The sequence below is a fragment of the Oncorhynchus masou genome, chromosome 24 (assembly GCF_036934945.1).
Source record: "Oncorhynchus masou masou isolate Uvic2021 chromosome 24, UVic_Omas_1.1, whole genome shotgun sequence".
Classification (NCBI taxonomy): Eukaryota; Metazoa; Chordata; class Actinopteri; order Salmoniformes; family Salmonidae; genus Oncorhynchus; species Oncorhynchus masou.
In genome coordinates, this window is record NC_088235.1 from 38,095,704 (window position 1) to 38,114,852 (window position 19,149).

Below are 19,149 nucleotides of genomic sequence, written 5' to 3' on the forward strand. Positions count from 1 at the left end.
GTTAATCGACATCCACGTCTTCGGCACCCGGGGAACAGTGGGTTAACTGCCTCGCTCAGGAAAATACACCATATATAGTTTCTACAGGCAGTACTGAGTACTCTCAACCCCACTTTTATATTTTTACAAAAAATAGTATTTTTTCAAAATTCATATATTATTATTTTTGACAAATAATCGTTTTTTTCCACTCTCAGCCCTTATTGTCAACATACCAGTCTGATCATTGTATTTTTCCATACAGGTGTTAAACTAATGTTTTTGCATTTGCTTAAAAGCACAATAAAAATCGACATTGATTAAAATGTAATATCTTTTGCGAGCTTTTATTTGGAAGTTTTCCTCATTACCATATGAAAGTGACGTCATCGTTAGTGCTGCTTGCAGAATAGTAGTGATCCCTTCCTACTGCCAAACAGTAAACATTGGGACGACAAGCGTCTACGTGTGCAAATTTCTAACTAATTTGTTTTATGTTTAAATGAGCAAATACCAGGTAAATGTATTATTTTCAAATCTGAGTAGTATGCAAACATATCAAGTGGTGTTTTGTCAAGTGTTGTGTACCTTTCTGTTCGCTAGCTAGCTAGTTGTTGCTAGCTATTATTTGTAGCCTAACGTTGGACTAACTGAACGTTACTCTTTGCAGTCCAAGTCGCCCACATGGTCTGTTTAAAGGGCGAATTTACTTTTGAAGCTTAAAAAGCCAAATACTCCCATCTAAACGCAAATCGAGTCTCAATTGCGATACAGTTATAGAAACATAAATCACCCATAAATTCACTGTCTTTATCATTGAGTCAGTGCCACTTTGGTTTGTTTTTGGACAATAATTTCCCACTCCAGGTTAGGTGGACGTCATATTGTATTTGTATCTCCCCCTTTCTTAGGCCTAGTATATGGATCAGACAACGTCGTTTTTATTGATCTGTTTGTAAGCGTCCGCAGAGTAGGCTACCCTGTAGTTTGTCGTATTAAAAACATTATGCTGTCTCCAGTCAGTGTGTAGTAGAATTGCATGAAATGTTTTTGATAAACCTAATCTATGACACTACTCGCTCCATTGAACAGTCTTTTTTTAGAACAGTGATTGAGTTATTATTAGCCTAAATTATCACTATCCAATCTAATCATCACATTAGTAATAGTAGGATATTGTACATACGTCTGCAAATGCAAGGATTCATGGAATTACTTTATAATGGTGCATGTTTATGCTGAAACGTTTACTTCCTCTAACTTGATACCCACACGCCGCCTATGTTAAAGGTATAGCTTGTTAAAAGTGATAAGACATATTTTCTAAGTCCACAGATAATAGGGATTCTATAATTACAACTAGGCTATAAAAACAAGTGTGCATGCTTGGGTGTCTGTACCAGTAAGAAATGAAATCTACTTTAACACCAGACTAACAGTCATGTTTTAAGAGCTAGCTGTGAACACCCCTTCAAATTTGTGGATTCGGCTTTTTCAGCCACACCCGTTGCTGACAGGTGTATAAAATCGAGCACACCGCCATGCAATCTCCATAGACAAACATTGACAGTAGAATGGTCTGTACTGAAGAGCGCCGTGACTTTCAACGTAACATCGTCATAGGATGCTAATTTTCCAACAAGTCAGTTCATCAAATTTCTGCCCACCTAGAGCTGTTATTGTGAAATGGAAATGTCTAGGAGCAACAACTGCTCAGCCGGGACCGCTAAGTGCTGAAGATTGTAAAAATCGTTGCAACACTCACTACCAAGTTCCAAACTGTCTCTGGAAGCAATGTCAGCACAACAACTGTTCATTGGGAGCTTCATGAAATTGGTTTTCATGGCCGAGCAGCCACACACAAGCCTAAGAACACCATGCGCAATGCCAAGTGTCGACTGGAGTGGTGTTAAGCTTGCTGTCATTGTACTCTGGAACAGTGGAAATTTGTTCTGAAGTGATGAATCGCACTTCACCATTTGGTTTGGCGGATGCTAGGAGAACGCTACCTGCCCCAATGCATAATGCCAAATGTAAAGTTTGGTGGAGGAGGAATAATGGTTTGGGGCTGTTTTTCATGGTTCGTGCTAGGCCCCTTAACGCTACAGCATACAATGACATTCTAGACGATTCAGTGCTTCCAACTTTGTGGCAACAGTTTGGGGACGGCCCTTTCTTGTTTCAGCATGACAATGGCCCTGTGCACAAAGCGAGGGCAATACAGAAATGTTTTGTTGATCGGTGTGGAAGAACTTGACTGGCCTGCACAGAGCCCTGACTCCATCGAACACCTTTGGGATGAATTGAAATGCCAGGCCTAATCTCCCAACATCAGTGCCTGACCTCACTAATGCTCTTGTGGCTGATTGAAAGCAAGTCCCCGCAGCAATGTTCCAACAGCTAGTGTAAATCCTTCCCAGAAGAGTGGAGGCTGTAAAGGCAGCAAAGGGGGACCAACTCCGTATTAATTCCCATGATTTTGGAATGAGATGTTTGACAAGCAGGTGTCCACATACTTTTGGCTGTGTAGTATATCTTGGTTTAGGCGACATTCTGACTTCTTCATACAGTTTTCAGCCATTAGTTTCCCCCATGACTGGCTCATGTGATCTACAATCCCGATGCTGTGTTTTAACTTTAACATTTAGAAACGTTAATCATTGCTTGCGATACAGCTTTCGAAACATATCTTTCATCGGCGAGAAATAATCCTTTAAATAAAAAAAGATACACATACTGTAGCAGTTTTGAACTTATCCTTACAGTTAAGTGTGCCTCCATCCGACGAAACTACACTTCCCAGGTTACACGTACACAGGTGTTCGGCACATGCTAGATAACTAATTAGCTCAGGTGGTCGCCTCTTGTCTTCCGTAAAAAGTGCTGTAACATGGAGATATGGCCTTGTGGGAACACTAACCCAATCAAGGTGTGTATCAATTGAACCTTTTTTTAAATTATTATTTCTTGCTGTTATGAAAGATACAGTCCTTGTGTTTCCAAAACTGTACCACAACTGACACGTGTTATTGTTCAGATTGAGCCAGGGCCTAAAATGAACACCCATCAACTGTGGGTAGATTTTGGCATTAGCAGGTAAAATGTCTATTTCACCAGCCATGTTGACGGGTGGTCAGTGTTCTGCAGTACGAGTATTTATTCATTTGTGAATAAAAATAGTCAAGTATGATCACATTTTATATTAAAATAAATGCTGCAGTAGCTGTAAGTATTTTCACCGTTTTGTTTCATAGCTGGTAAAATAATCACACAAAGTCAAAGAACTACGAATCCTATTGCCTATTTCACCTCGCGCTGCAACACTGCCTGGCTGGGGGCTGTGTACACGCAAAGAGTTGAGTGAAATACCTTTTTAGAAGCACTGCGCACAGGCATAAATTTGGTCTAATTTACTTGAAACGAAGGTCTACTGAAGTTAGACTTTGTCCTTGTGTTTCTTGGCTCTTTACTTTATTTTGTTCACAAACTAGGTTGTTTTTCTGTTTGAGTTTAAACTGCCAGGGAAGAGAAGACAATATGGAGCCAAATATCTGCCAAAAGTTTTGGATTGTAAGAAAATCCATGTGTAAATTGTTAGGATCGTAAGAAAAGTTTTGCGTGAAACATGAAATGTAAATGTTAAAATAGATCTGTAAACGTACAAACCCTATGTTAGGACTATTAATGAATATTTACACATTAAATTCTTACTTTACGTCTCCCTTTATTCTGTTACAGATATTTTTATGCGTACAAAATGTTGTCAGTAATGTGGCATCTGCAAAGGACATGAACTGCTAGCTAGTCAAAGTTAGCTAGTAAATTAAGCAACTCTAGCCCAGACATTAGTTTGCAGCTTCTGGTTTAATTTCCAAAATAAAAGTCTGGAGCTTGTTTTAGAACTGCATTCGATAATGCCGTTTATACCAGTAGATGCCATAGTATATATAGGCTTGGGCCTTCAACAAATTACTTTTGTTAGAATGATAAAGAAACAGAAGAGCCTTGTCTAGAATAACCACCTGAGCTGCAAAATATAAAGTAAATATGATTTAGGCCAGGCCTATTTTATTTATTTATATTTTGTATATTTTATTTCACCATTATTTAACCATGTAGGCCAGTTGAGAACAAGTTTTCATCTACAACTGCAACCTGGAAACATAAATAACAATATGGGGATGAGGTAGTTGGGTTGGCTATTTACAGATGGGCTGTGTACAGGTGCAATGATCGGTCAGCTTCTCTGACAGCTGATTCTTAAAGTTATTGAGGGAGATATAAGTCTCCAGCTTCAGTGATTTTTGCAATTCCTTCCAGTCATTGGCAGCAGAGAACTGGAAGGAACGGTGGCCAAAAGAGGAGTTGGCACTGGGGATGACCAGTGAAATATACTTGCTGGAGTGCGTGCTACGGGTGGGTGTTGCTATGGTGACCAGTGAGCTGAGATAAGGCAGGGCTTTACCTAGCAAAGACATAGATGATCTGGAGCCAGTGGGTTTGGCGACAAATATGAAGCAAGGGCCAGCCAATGAGAGAATACAGGTTGCAGTGGTGGGCAGTGTATATGGGGCTTTGGTGACAAAACGGATGGCACTGTGATAGACCGAATCCAGTTTGCTGAGTAGAGTGCTGGAGACCATTTTGTAAATTACATTGCCGAAATCAAGGATCGGTAGGTGATAAGAGAATGATGTTCTCCAGGTACATCACCCAATTTAATTATATTACTCTGTCTGCAAACCAGAATTTGTAAGATCCTGGTCGAATGAAACAGACGGAGGACCAGCTAAATGGTTAAATGTTTATTCACGGAACGTTCTGAAGTCAAGAATACAGATCAATTCATTTTATACTGACTTCTCACGCCCACACATACACATACACACAAACATACGCACAAACATACGCACACACATGTCCTGCTACGCACACACTGTCTGTCTCACTTCCCAGCCGACAGAGATGATGACGTTGTCCTTGAGACGTACTCCCCGTTGTCTCCCAAATCTCTAGTCAGTTTGGACCAAGCTCAGACAGTCTGTGTTTTAAAATACCAAAAAGCCATATTGTTTTACCCTAATTCTGACTAGGACTACACATTTATTGATTCTGATTTCATACATTCTAATCAATTCCATACAATTATATGTTTCAGGGCAGAATATTCTAATCATTCAATTAACAGACAATTTTCACCTATCAGGAGGATAGTCAGTTTTACAAGGGTATGTTTGGCAGCATGAGTGAAGGAGGCTTTGTTGCAAAATAGGAAGCCGATTCTAGATTTAATTTTGGATTGGAGATGCTTAATGTGGGTTTGGAAGGAGAGTTTACAGTCTAACCAGACACCTAGGTATTTGTAGTTGTCCACATATTCTAAGTCAGAACCGTCCAGAGTAGTGATGCTAGTCGTGCGGGCGGGTGTGGGCAGTGATCGGTTGAAGAGCATGCATTTAGTTTTACTTGCATTTAAGAGCAGTTGGAGGTCACGGAAGGAGTCTTGTATGGTATTGAAGCTTGTCTGGAGTCGACCGATTATGATTTTTCAACGCCAATACCGATTATTGGAGGACCAAAAAAAAGCTGATACCGATTAATACCCTGACTGCGTGCAATGAACGCAAGAGAAGTGACACAATTTCACCTGGTTAATATTGCCTGCTAACCTGGATTTCTTTTAGCTAAATATGCAGGTTTAAAAATATATACTTCTGTGTATTTATTTTAAGAAAGGCTTTGGGGTTTATGGTTAGGTTCAGTCGTGCAACGATTGTGCTTTTTCCGCAAATGAGCTTTTGTTAAATCATCCCCCTGCATTGCATCGATTATATGCAAAGCAGGACACGCTAAATAAACTAGTACTATCATCAACCATGTGTAGTTAACTAGTGATTATGATTGATAGATTTTTTTTATAAGATAAGTTTAATGCTAGCTAGCAACTTACCTTGGCTTCTTACTGCATTCGCGTAACAGGCAGGCTCCTCATGGAGTGCAATGAGAGGCAGGTGGTTAGCGCGTTGGACTAGTTAATTCACTGTAAGGTTGCAAGATTGAATCCCGGAGCTGACAAGGTAAAAATCTGTCGTTCTGCCCCTGAACAAGGCAGTTAACCTACCGTTCCTAGTTAAGAATGTGTTCTTAACTGACTTGCCTAGTTAAATAAAGGCGTTAAAAAAATAATAATACAGATTTCCGATTGTTATGGAAACTTTAAATCGGCCCTAATTAATCAGCCATTCTGATTAATCGGTCGACCTCTAGTCTGGAGGTTTGTTAACACAGTGTCCAAAGAAGGGCCAGAAGTGTACAGAATAGTGTTGTCTGCATAAAGGTGGAATCACCAGCAGGTGGAATCACATAAAGGTGGAATCACCAGCAGCAAGAGCGACATCATTGATCTATACAGTCAGCCCGAGAATTGAATCCTGTGGCACCCCCATTGACTGCCAGAGGTCCGGACAACAAGCCCTCCGATTTGACACACTGAACTATATCTAAGGAGTAGTTGGTGAGGCAGTTGTTTGAGAAACCAAGGCTGTTGAGTCTAATCCACTCTCTAAATATGCCATGCTGTTGTGTGTTATTTAACCTCTCTGGGATCGTTCGGGACAATAGCTTCCAACCTCGCCAACAGCCAGTGAAATTGAAGGGCGCCAAATTCAAAACAACAAATCTCATAATTAAAATTCCTCAACCATACAAGTATTTTACACCATTTTAAATATACACTTCTCATTAATCCAACCACAGTGTCCAATTTCAAAAAGGCTTTTCGGCGAAAGCAGAACTTATCATTATGTTAGGTCAGCAACTAGTCACAGAAAGCATTCAGCCATTTTCCAACCAAAGAGAGGTGTCACAAAAAGCAGATATATAGATAAAATTAATCACTAACCTTTGACGATCTTCATCAGATGACACTCCCAGGACTCAATGATACACAATACATGTATGTTTTGTTCGATCAAGTTCATATTTATATCCAAAAACCTCAGTTTACATTGGTGCCATGTTCAGAAATGCATGTTTTACATAGAATTAAAGATAAACTTGTTCTTAATGCAACCGATGTGTCAGATTTCAAAAAAGCTTCACGGCAAAAGCACAATATTCAATCATCTGAGAACAGCGTTCAGCCACAAAAGCAAGCCATACAGTTACCCATCAAATTGTGGAGGCAACAAAAGTCATAAATAGCATTATAAATATTCACTTACCTTTGCACTCCCAGGACTCCCACTTCCATAAGAAATGTTCAATTACATCCATAATTATGTCCAAATACCTGCGTTTTGTTCGCAAGTTTAGTTCACTATTCCAAAGGCACAATGCGCGAGCGCAGAATCCAGACAAAAAGTCAAGAGTTCCATTACAGTTTGTAGAAACATGTCAAACGATGTTTACAATCAATTCTTAGGGTCTTCTTATGATAAATCTTCAATAATATTCCAACCGGACAATAGCGTATTCATTACAGAGGAAAAAGAGTGAACGGCACGCCCGCGTGACCGCGCAGTAATCACCTGATTGGCCTCAGCCTAGACCACTTGTTGAAACACCTCTTATCCGACACCCTTCCACAATAGAAGCCTTAAACAACTCTACTTCCGGCGCCGACAGAGATGGCCGCCTCGCTTCGCGTTCCTAGGAAACTATGCAGTTTTTTTTTTTTTTTTTCGTGTTATTTCTTACATTAGTACCCCAGGTCATCTTAGGTTTCATTACATACAGTCGAGAAGAACTACTGAATATAAGATCAGCGTCAACTCACCATCAGTACAACCAAGAATATGACTTTCGGGAAGCGGATCCTGTGTTCTGCCTTTCAACCAGGACAACGGAATGGATCCCAGCCGGTGACCCAAAAAAACGACTTCGTAAAAGAGGGAAACGAGGCGGTCTTCTGGTCAGACTACGGAGACGGGCACATCGCGCCCCACTTCCTAGCATTCTTCTCGCCAATGTCCAGTCTCTTGACAACAATTTTGATGAAATCCGAGTAAGGGTAGCATTCCAGAGGGACATCAGAGACTGTAACGTTCTTTGCTTCACGGAAACATGGCTCACTGGAGAGACGCTCTCGGATGCGGTGCAGCCAGCGGGTTTCTCCACACATCGCGCAGACAGAAACAAACACCTTTCTGATAAGAAGAGGAGCGAGGGCGTATGCCTTATGGCTAACGAGACGTGGTGTGATCAAAGAAACATACAGGAACTCAAATCCTTCTGTTCACCTGATTTAGAATTCCTCACAATCAAATGTAGACCGCATTGTCTACCAAGAGAATTCTCTTCGATTATAATCACAGCTGTATATATTCCCCCCCAAGCAGACACATCGATGGCTCTGAACGAACTTTATTTGACTCTTTGCAAACTGGAATCCATACATCCTGAGGCTGCATTCATTGTTGCTGGGGATTTTAACAAGTCTAATCTGAAAACAAGACTCCCTAAAATGTATCAGCAAATCGATTGCGCCACCAGGGCTGGCAAAACCTTGGATCACTGTTATTCTAACTTCCGCGACGCATATAAGGCCCTGCCCCGCCCCTTTTTCGGAAAAGCTGACCACGACTCCATTTTGCTGATCCCTGCCTACAGACAGAAACTAAAACAAGAAGCTCCCACGCTGAGGTCTGTCCAACGCTGGTCCGACCAAGCTGATTCCACACTCCAAGACTGCTTCCATCACATGGACTGGGACATGTTTCGTATTGCGTCAGGCAACAACATTGACGAATACGCTGATTCGGTGTGCGAGTTCATTAGAACGTGCGTTGAAGATGTCGTTCCCATAGCAACGATTAAAACATTCCCTAACCAGAAACCATGGTTTGATGACAGCATTCGCTTGAAACTGAAAGCGCGAACCACTGCTTTTAATCAGAGCAAGGTGACTGGTAACATGACCGAATACAAACAGTGCAGCTATTCCCTCCGTAAGGCTATCAAACAAGCTAAGCGTCAGTATAGAGACAAAGTAGAATCTCAATTCAACGGCTCAGACACGAGGTATGTGGCAGGGTCTACAGTCAATCACGGACTACAAGAGGAAATCCAGCTCAGTCACGGACCAGGATGTCTTGCTCCCAGGCAGACTAAATAACTTTTTTGCCCGCTTTGAGGACAATACAGTGCCACTGACACGGCCTGCAACGGAAACATGCGGTCTCTCCTTCACTGCAGCCGAGGTGAGTAAAACATTTAAACGTGTTAACCCTCGCAAGGCTGCAGGCCCAGACGGCATCCCCAGCCGCTCCCTCAGAGCATGCGCAGACCAGCTGGCTGGTGTGTTTACGGACATATTCAATCAATCCCTATACCAGTCTGCTGTTCCCACATGCTTCAAGAGGGCCACCATTGTTCCTGTTCCCAAGAAAGCTAAGGTAACTGAGCTAAACGACTACCGCCCCCTAGCACTCACTTCCGTCATCATGAAGTGCTTTGAGAGACTAGTCAAGGACCATATCACCACCACCCTACCTGACACCCTAGACCCACTCCAATTTGCTTACCGCCCAAATAGGTCCACAGACGACGCAATATCAACCACACTGCACACTGCCCTAACCCATCTGGACAAGAGGAATACCTATGTGAGAATGCTGTTCATCGACTACAGCTCGGCATTTAACACCATAGTACCCTCCAAGCTCGTCATCAAGCTCGAGACCCTGGGTCTCGACCCCGCCCTGTGCAACTGGGTACTGGACTTCCTGACGGGCCGCCCCCAGGTGGTGAGGGTAGGCAACAACATCTCCACCCCGCCTATCCTCAACACTGGGGCCCCACAAGGGTGCGTTCTGAGCCCTCTCCTGTACTCCCTGTTCACCCACGACTGCGCGGCAACGCACGCCTCCAACTCAATCATCAAGTTTGCGGACGACACAACAGTGGTAGGCTTGATTACCAACAACGACGAGACGGCCTACAGGGAGGAGGTGAGGGGAGGGTAGTAAGTTTTAAGTTCCTCGGCATACACATCACAGACAAACTAAATTGGTCAACTCACACAGACCGCATCGTGAAGAAGGCGCAGCAGCGCCTCTTCAACCTCAGGATGCTGAAGAAATTCGGCTTGTCACCAAAAACACTCACAAACTTCTACAGATGCACAATCGAGAGCATCCTGGCGGGCTGTATCACCGCCTGGTACGGCAACTGCTCCGCCCACAACCGTAAGGCTCTCCAGAGGGTAGTGAGGTCTGCACAACGTATCACCGGGGGCAAACTACCTGCCCTCCAGGACACCTACACCACCCGATGTTACAGGAAGGCCATAAAGATCATCAAGGACAACACCCACCCGAGCCACTGCCTGTTCACCCCGCTATCATCCAGAAGGCGAGGTCAGTACAGGTGCATCAAAGCTGGGACCGAGAGACTGAAAAACAGCTTCTTTCTCAAGGCCATCAGACTGTTAAACAGCAACCACTAACATTGAGTGGCTGCTGCCAACACACTGACTCAACTCCAGCCACTTCAATAATGGGAATTGATGGGAAAGGATGTAAAATATATCACTAGCCACTTTAAACAATGCTACCTAATATAATGTTTACATACCCTACATTATTAATCTCATATGTATACGTATATACTGTACTCTATCATCTACTGCATCCTTATGTAATACATGTATCACTAGCCACTTTAGCTATGCCACTTTGTTTACATACTCATCTCATATGTATATACTGTACTCGATACCATCTACTGTATCTTGCCTATGCTGCTCTGCACCATCACTCATTCATATCTTTATGTACATATTCTTTATCCCCTTACACTGTGTATAAGATATTAGTTTTGGAATTGTTATTTGGATTACTTGTTGGTTATCTGCTGGAAGCCTTGGGAAGTGCAATCTGGCCCCATAGACACAGCATATTGGATAGGCAATCACTTAAATGAAACTTCAAAACCTCAGATTTCCCACTTCCTGGTTGGATTTGTCTCAGGTTTTTGCCTGCCATATGAGTTCTGTTATACTTCACAGACATCATTCAAACAGTTTTAGAAACTTCAGAGTGTTTTCTATCCCATACTAATAATAATATGCATATATTAGCATCTGGGACAGAGTAGCAGGCAGTTTACTCTGGGCACCTTATTCATCCAAGCTACTCAATACTGCCCCCTTGTCACCAAGACGTTAATGGCCATATAATTGCATAATTTATTTTTATAGTCGTGTGGGGCTATTGTGTTGATCATGTAACCTAATGAATCACACGTTTTCCAGTATTTGGGAGCACGGACTGTAGTCCTCATATTAGGCATTTCGACTGTTATATTAAGGAATTCCACTCTATATATGCTTGTTATAGCCATTTGCGTTGCACAACCCCATCACGCAGAGGCTATATCCATTTCAATAAATGAGACAAAACTAAATATTGATTAAGTCTTGGCTGTAACCTGTCCTGAGCGAAATAGCCAAGGGGTCCCAAATGGTCAAGACTATCTATAGCCTATTCTTATTGCGAGATGTTTTTTCCCTATCAGTCACTGCACGTGCTGCTTCAACTATTTTTTCACATTTATTTAGAGGCTGTATTTAGAGGCCTGTGAGCTTGTCTCTTTGTTTTTATTTGATTTAACCTTTTATTAAACTAGGCAAGTCAGTTAAGAACACATTATTATGTACAATGACGGCTTACTCTATAATAAAAACAGTTAAACACAAATAGAGTTACAAAATGATTCCGCAAGAAACCAGTACCCAAAATGAAGTACCAAAAATACTCTAAATTGCAATGCCTACAAGTTGAATGACTATTTTTTTTTATTTAAATAGGCCAAAATTAAACATTTAATAATTAAAGTGAACACACATGCATTTCAATAAACAAATGGATGACTGTTCTATTCTCTTTGATTTGGTTCCTATTGCAACTCACACAAATTACTGAATGGATGACATACTGAACTGAAGGATGAATGTAAATGTTCAAATATGTTGCAATGATGAGTTGCACGCATCATGCATGCTCTGCACTTTATTTGGCTAGTAGGCAAATAGGCGTACGTTAGGGTAAAATTACTATGACCGCATGACTCCAGAAGGTCATCTTCTGAGGCTGAGGTGTGCTTTTCCTCAAGGCGCATTGTGCTGTGGTGCTGCATGGAGTTCACAAGCTCTTCAACTGGGCAGCAGTGTCACAATGGGAGGAATGGCCTATACGGAGACTGCCTAAGCTCCACTGCAACATTTCACCTCTCCCTTGTTCATTTCAATGTCCATATGTTCATGACCCGATTCATATAAATGATGTCAAATTATTTGAAATTCATATTAACTCCTACAGAATATGCTTTAGCAAGATTTTGAGTGATGAAATAAATGTCAAAATATTATATAAAAAAAAATGAGTGGCAAAGACTCCAGTGGTCATACATAATTCATAGATTCACCAAACATCTATTATAATTCTGTGTTTCATTATTCCTGGTATATACTACTGGTTAGGATTTCAGACAGAGCCCAGAGATTGGGATGGTGCAATACTGAATTAGTCATATTTTGATAAGGTGCATGGATGGGGATGTCCACTTCACCCAGCGACATGCCCATGCTGTGGAGATACACCTAGCGGACTGAAACTTAACTGTTGTAGGCATAATACAGCTAGTGCTATCTAGACTTGTACTGGCAAACAAATCCATTACCTTAGCTCCCTAAATGTGAAGTCAACTCAACAGGAGTAATAGAGAATGGAGACTTTTTTTTAACTTGAAAACGTGCAGAATACCTTTTTCCAGGTCCCCTGACTTCTGTTTTTTAATTTTTATACTGCGTTATGCTTGTTCGAGTAGCACTCCTAACAGACCGTTTTGGTGTACGTTTTTTGTTGGTGAGATGAAACTGCCAAAACTCTGAAAGGTATTATTGTACATCAGAATTGCAACACAAGATTTGTTCAAGCCTAAAGGTCTATAATCATTACATGGTGTTTGTATGTTCACAGATTAAATTGCACATTTAAATTCATGTTTCATGGTTTTTCTTACGATCCTAACAATACATATTCTAGGGAGTTTTTCCTAGCCACCGTGCTTCTACACCTGCATTGCTTGCTGTTTGGGGTTTTAGGCTGGGTTTCTGTACAGCACTTAGAGATATCAGCTGATGTACGAAGGGCTATATAATTAAATTTGATTTGACATATGTTCAAGCTTTTGGCATGTATCTGGCTCCATAAAACAACACTTCTACTAATAAGGCTCAATCTCACAGGCACAAACATGACCGGAGTCTCACTGTCATGATAACCTCCCGCCCTTAAAGGGGCAGGTGAAAATGTTTCTCATCTGTAATATTTTGCTTACAAGACTCCGGTCACAAAAATGTAATTATACAATATACCACATTAGAAATAAATGTATTGTTTTAGAAACATTACAAGTCATGTGCATCTTTTTTTGTGGTCTTTTGTTGGTGTAATTTTAGCAGCAAAAATAAAACATCTGACTGGCTGGTGGACCAAAAATTAAATGTTATGATCTGGTGAGTGTCTGGGTTAGTTTTCACGCACAATCTTTCAATTGAAAAATACTACAGATGATCCATTATATAGACCAGATACTCTAGTGGCCGTTATAAAAATGAAAAGATATGTCTTCAAAAATGGAAGGCAGTCGGGACCATTCTAGCCAATGAGAGGGCAGATGAACAATCTGATTTTGGACCCAGATATCCCTCGCTTTGACTTTTCCTCTCTAGAAAAACTGCTCCAACGCTAGGGCATCTTTTTTTCTTGATTTTCAAGCGAAGGGCTATGTGAGCACATTCTTTCGGTTCGCCTAGTCGAAGCCAGCCGAACCGAAATATGCGGAAGCCTTAAGAAGATTTATTGATGTGTCCCAATACTCCTATTCCACAGCACTGCAATGGCAATTGACTGGCTTGGATTTGGCTATGCTGCAGCCATAGCCCTGGGGGGATTCATGGGGTACAAGAAAAAAGGTAGGAGTTTCCAGTGAAGCATTTCAAAATACACAAAGCAACATGAATTTGTCTCATTGTTTCATTGACCTTGTAAAGTAATAGATATTTTTTTACTTTTTACTACAGGTAGTGTCATGTCACTGATAGCTGGGATATTGTTTGGCAGCATGGCCGCCTATGGGGCCTTAATGATTTCATATGACCCAACCAAGACGTTCTACTCCCTCGGTAAGTATGCCTGCTTTGCTGGGATGTGTAGGTCACCAACAACCTGAATGAAATATAATTTATTATTTTAGGCCTTGACATGTCTTTAAATGGCATTTCATAAATGTATAAATCTTTATTTTTTCAGTTGCCTCAGGAGCGCTGACAATAGTGATGGGAATGAGATTCAAGAAATCTGGGAAAATAATGCCAGCTGGCATCATGGCAGGACTAAGGTGAGAATCACCAAATGTGCACTATACTCAGTATTGGTTACATTTAACTTATTTTCATTGTATTTTGACCCTGTTGGAATGTTTCAAATTAAATCATTAACGTGTACAATCAATGAAGTTATCATATCTGGTTTCTTTATTCAGTTTGCTGATGGTCCTGCGACTTCTCTTCATGGGCGTGATTGTAATGTAATTTGAACAACACAACTGTCTAAAGTGAGACTGAAAATATCACTGCAAGGGATGAAGTTCCATTTGCACATTGTTTGTGCTTGCCAAAATTGTTTTTGTAATGATTTGTTTAATGAATATGGGAACAGAAATACAGTAACATTTACAACTTGATCTGAATAAATGTTATAGCACTTACTTAGTTTGACAATCATGTTTAGCTGACTCACTGTAAATAACCTAATATATGTTTGATATAAATGATGGAATAGCTCAGAACAGACATGTAGTGTTTAATTACAGCTGATATTTTGTTTAACAGCCTTTTTTTTGTGTGTATTATTGAAAAACAAATACTTGTTCTACTTGAACAATTTGGTCCTTACTCATACATTTTACAAGAAATGACAGTCTGGAATAATCTATATCTAATATTCACTTCAACTCTTTACATTTTTTCGATAAGCATCAGTGCTTGAAGTTGAACACCTCATACACAGTCTTTACATATAAGTCATCTGGTTGAGGCTTTCTCTTGCTGCCTGGCTGCAGGAACTTCTGAATGGCTGGTAGACTTTTCATCCTCCCTTGAAAAGCCTGGGGGAAAAAAACATTTTCAACCACTCAAGAATTAATCAAATGAAGTATCTTATGAATCTTTTGACCTTTCTTTCAAATATGCTGCTGACTATGTCCTAATTATCTCTCCTTCCTCCCAAAGTGTGCCTGGGTTCACTTCCCTTAATCGATTTGAAAGGAAATGACAGTCAAATAAATATGCCTCCATCAATCCAATGTTTTTAGATTTGTGGGAAGTAGTGAACGAGGGCATACTTGAGAGATTATTGGGACACACCCAGGGTGTTGCAGCGGTACAATATGTTTAAAAATAGACAGGGTGTTGTAGCAGTACATTTGAAACAGTATGGCCAGACTTATGTTTATCTGTATGAAAATGTGCAGCAGGTATGCAATATTCATATGCTTTTTGGGTTATGTGAACCTGTAACATGTTTTGATGAGATGCACTTAAAATGTATCAAGACTTGTCTCAACTTATTTTGTCAAGAACAAAATACATTTGTAATAACCTTTACCTTAACAACAGGGAATTTGGAGAGAATTGTAGGAAATTTCTCCTCCAACATCAAGGTGATTTCAAGTAGCTGGACATCAGCACAGCTCAACTGATAACCCACCAGGTACTGAGAGCTAGCAAGAGCCTGTAAGAAATCAGTGCACACCCTCACATTAGACAATACATGAACTTGTACAGACGTGCCAACCTTTTCATTTAGCTGACATGGTATTTTGCAATGATAATAAAACTGCTTAGGTTCAGGTTACTTTAATGAGCTCTACCCTTCCCAGCTGGCCAAGGCCCAAAGCATGCAGTACCTTTTCGAACACAGGAATGTAGCGGCTTGTAGCTTTCCTCTCAATGTCCTCCAGTTTAGTTTTCTTGGCGTCAGGTGAAATGAATGGCAACATCATTATCATTTCCATCAAGTCCCTCACACCTTCAGAATACATGTCAATCCTAAAGGTAAATGAAAACCAAACCCTTGCAGAATTACCCCCCTTTTGTACGAACAGCTACCATTATGCCTCTAACACAGCCAAACAAGTAAATAAAAGTTATGACATTAAAATTCATACATACATGACTCGTTCTTTTAGGTCATTCCCATAAAGATTGTATTTCCCTGCTATGTAGTTTAGGATAGCCTTGGTTTGAACCAGCTTCATTCCATCAATTTCCACCAATGGAACTTGCTCAAACATGAGTGCTCCATCTGGGGGGGGGGGAGGTCCAACAATTAAACACCCTTCAACACAATGACCATGTTATCGGAGTTATTAACACTGAACAAACTTACCACTCAACAGCTTTACATATTCCTCGTGCTTTGTCATATTCACTTCTTCAAACTATGGATATAAAATGTATATTTTCAGAACGACATCAGTTTAGTGATCCATCTATGTGCATCACCTGTAGGCCTGTCCACTATTTCACTTAGGGTAGGTCTACTTGAAAATGCAAGTCCTGTAAACAGCCCACAGCCACATTTGTTTTGTATTTGTTTAGCCTTCTTACCTCAACTCCAGCAACCGCTAAAAGCCATCGAATTGACTCCATTTTCCCCCTCCCATTGAAATAAGTCAACACCACTTTTCCAGACATGGTGAAATTGAAGTTTACTACAAAAAAGAAACAACCACACTCCATTACACTTTCATGTGCAAATGCAGTAATGTTGTGTTTGATACATTGCATTAGATTTAGTGTATGCAGGCAAATCCCTGTCTGTTTGCTAAAAGTAATGACAGTGTCAAATAAATTACTGTGCATTTTAATCAGACTACTTAAACTTTTTTAAATTTAACTAGGCAAGTCAGTTTAGAACAAATTTGTATTTACAATGACGGCCTATACTGGCCAAACCCAGACAACGCTGGACCAATTGTGCACCGCCCTATGGGACTCCCAATCACAGACGGTTGTTATACAGCCTCAACTAGAACCAATAAAGTTGAGAGAAAAAAAGCCTACAAAACATATGGTTGTCTGTTTAATTATCAACCTACAATTTTAAGATAAGTTTAAGAAGTACTGACCTTGTGTGTCGGAGAGAAGTATGAACCTGTGTGAACACCAAAAAAGTTCACTTGCAAAGTTATGTAACGCCACACCTTTGGAACTCCTTCCGGACAATCTCAGGGCTGTTCAGACTTTTGTAAATTTTAAACCTTTCCACTTAGACTTTGATATGGTTATATACTGTATATTTGCTTTGTTTAAAAAAAAAAAACGTTTTACTTTTATTTTATGAACTTTGAGATTATTCTTGTATAATAAAAAGTGCTTTACAAATGTCATAAAGTATTATTATAATTAATGACGTAGCAGGGGGGGACGTCTCTTTTGCACTGTTCAACAAATCCAGGAAATGTGGAGGAGGAGTTAAGATGGAGTGTCGCCTTGTTAATGGTCAACATTAGTTACCACAGCCACAAAGTATTAAACCCTGACTATTTCTACAATTTCTCTTTTTAAAATGAGATTTTAAACCTCAACCACACTGCTAATCTTATACATAACTATAATTTAAGAAAGTGACTCTGTGTTGTTTACTGTGGGACAAATGAAGCATAGTGGGCAGAACAAGCAAGGAGGTGTGCAAAGCCAAGCATGAGCTGGCGAGAGACTATTGGCTCCTTGTTCCGAAGTGTGCGTGTGAACAAACTCCATTCGACCCTGCACTCTTTCTAAACAATGCATTAAGTCTCTCACGAACACAGTGCGATGAGTAGAGTATTGGAAGCTATTTTGTAGATGACATCGCCGAAGTCGAGGATAGGTAGGGTAGTCAGTTTTACTAGGTTAAGTTTGGCGGCGTGAGTGTAGGAGGCTTTGTTGCGGAATAGAAAGCCGACTCTAGATTTGATTTTGGATTGGAGATGTTTGATATGAGTCTGGAAGGAGAGTTTACAGTCTTGCCAGACACCTAGGTACTTATAGATGTCCACATATTCTAGGTCGGAACCACCCAGGGTGGTGATGCTAGTCGGGCGTGTGGGTGCAGGCAGCGAATGGTTGAAAAGCATGCATTTGGTTTTACTAGCGTTTAAGAGCAGTTGGAGGCCACGGAAGGAGTGTTGTATGGAATTGAAGCTCGTTTGGAGGTTAGATAGCACAGTGTCCAAGGAAGGGCCAGAAGTATACAGAATGGTGTCGTCTGCGTAGAGGTGGATCAGGGAATCGCCCGCAGCAAGAGCAACATCATTGATATATACAGAGAAAAGAGTCGGCCCGAGAATTTAACCCTGTTGCACCCCCATAGAGACTGCCAGAGGACCGGACAACATGCCCTCCGATTTGACACACTGAACTCTGTCTGCAAAGTAGTTGGTGAACCAGGCAAGGCAGTCATTAGAAAAACCGAGGCTACTGAGTCTGCTGATAAGAATATGGTGATTGACTGAGTCGAAAGCCTTGGCCAGGTCGATGAAGACGGATGCACAGTACTGTCTTTTATCGATGGAGGTTATGATATCGTTTAGTACCTTGAGCGTGGCTGAGGTGCACCCGTGATCGGATCGGAAACCAGATTGTACAGTGGAGAAGGTACGGTGGGATTCGAGATGGTCAGTGATCTGTTTGTTGACTTGGCTTTCGAAGACCTAAGATAGGCAGGGCAGGATGGATATAGGTATGTAACAGTTTGGGTCCAGGGTGTCTCCCCCTTTGAAGAGGGGGATGACAGTGGCAGCTTTCCAATCCTTGGGGATCTCAGATTATATAAAAGAGAGGTTGAACAGGCTGGTAATAGGGGTTGCGACAATGGCGGCAGATAGTTTCAGAAATAGAGTGTCCAGATTGTCAAGCCCAGCTGATGTGTACGGGTCCAGGTTTTGCAGCTCTTTCAGAACATCTGCTATCTGGATTTGGGTAAAGGAGAAGCTGGGGAGGCTTGGCCAAGTAACTGCGGGGGGGGGGGCTTTGGCCGAGGTTGGAGTAGCCAGGAGGAAGGCATGGCCAGCCGTTGAGAAATGCTTTTTGAAGTTTTAGATTATCATGGATTTATCGGT

General features: G+C 41.1%; 2 protein-coding genes across 2 annotated transcripts; one reads left to right on the forward strand and one right to left on the reverse strand.

Moving 5' to 3' along the window:
* Positions 1 to 369: 369 nt before the first annotated feature.
* tmem14a (transmembrane protein 14A) lies at positions 370 to 14,877 on the forward strand. Its single transcript, XM_064933837.1, has 5 exons — positions 370 to 496; positions 13,875 to 13,957; positions 14,066 to 14,167; positions 14,295 to 14,382; positions 14,527 to 14,877. Exons 2-5 carry the CDS (start codon positions 13,882 to 13,884, stop codon positions 14,573 to 14,575), a joined length of 315 nt encoding a protein of 104 aa, XP_064789909.1. The 5' UTR covers positions 370 to 496; positions 13,875 to 13,881; the 3' UTR covers positions 14,576 to 14,877.
* On the reverse strand, positions 14,664 to 17,289 carry LOC135512137 (glutathione S-transferase 3-like). The gene is made up of 7 exons (XM_064933836.1): positions 17,176 to 17,289; positions 16,655 to 16,758; positions 16,434 to 16,485; positions 16,217 to 16,349; positions 15,952 to 16,093; positions 15,651 to 15,776; positions 14,664 to 15,150 (listed from the first exon to the last, which is right to left on the reverse strand). Exons 2-7 carry the CDS (start codon positions 16,739 to 16,741, stop codon positions 15,022 to 15,024), a joined length of 669 nt encoding a protein of 222 aa, XP_064789908.1. The 5' UTR covers positions 16,742 to 16,758; positions 17,176 to 17,289; the 3' UTR covers positions 14,664 to 15,021.
* Positions 17,290 to 19,149: the final 1,860 nt, after the last annotated feature.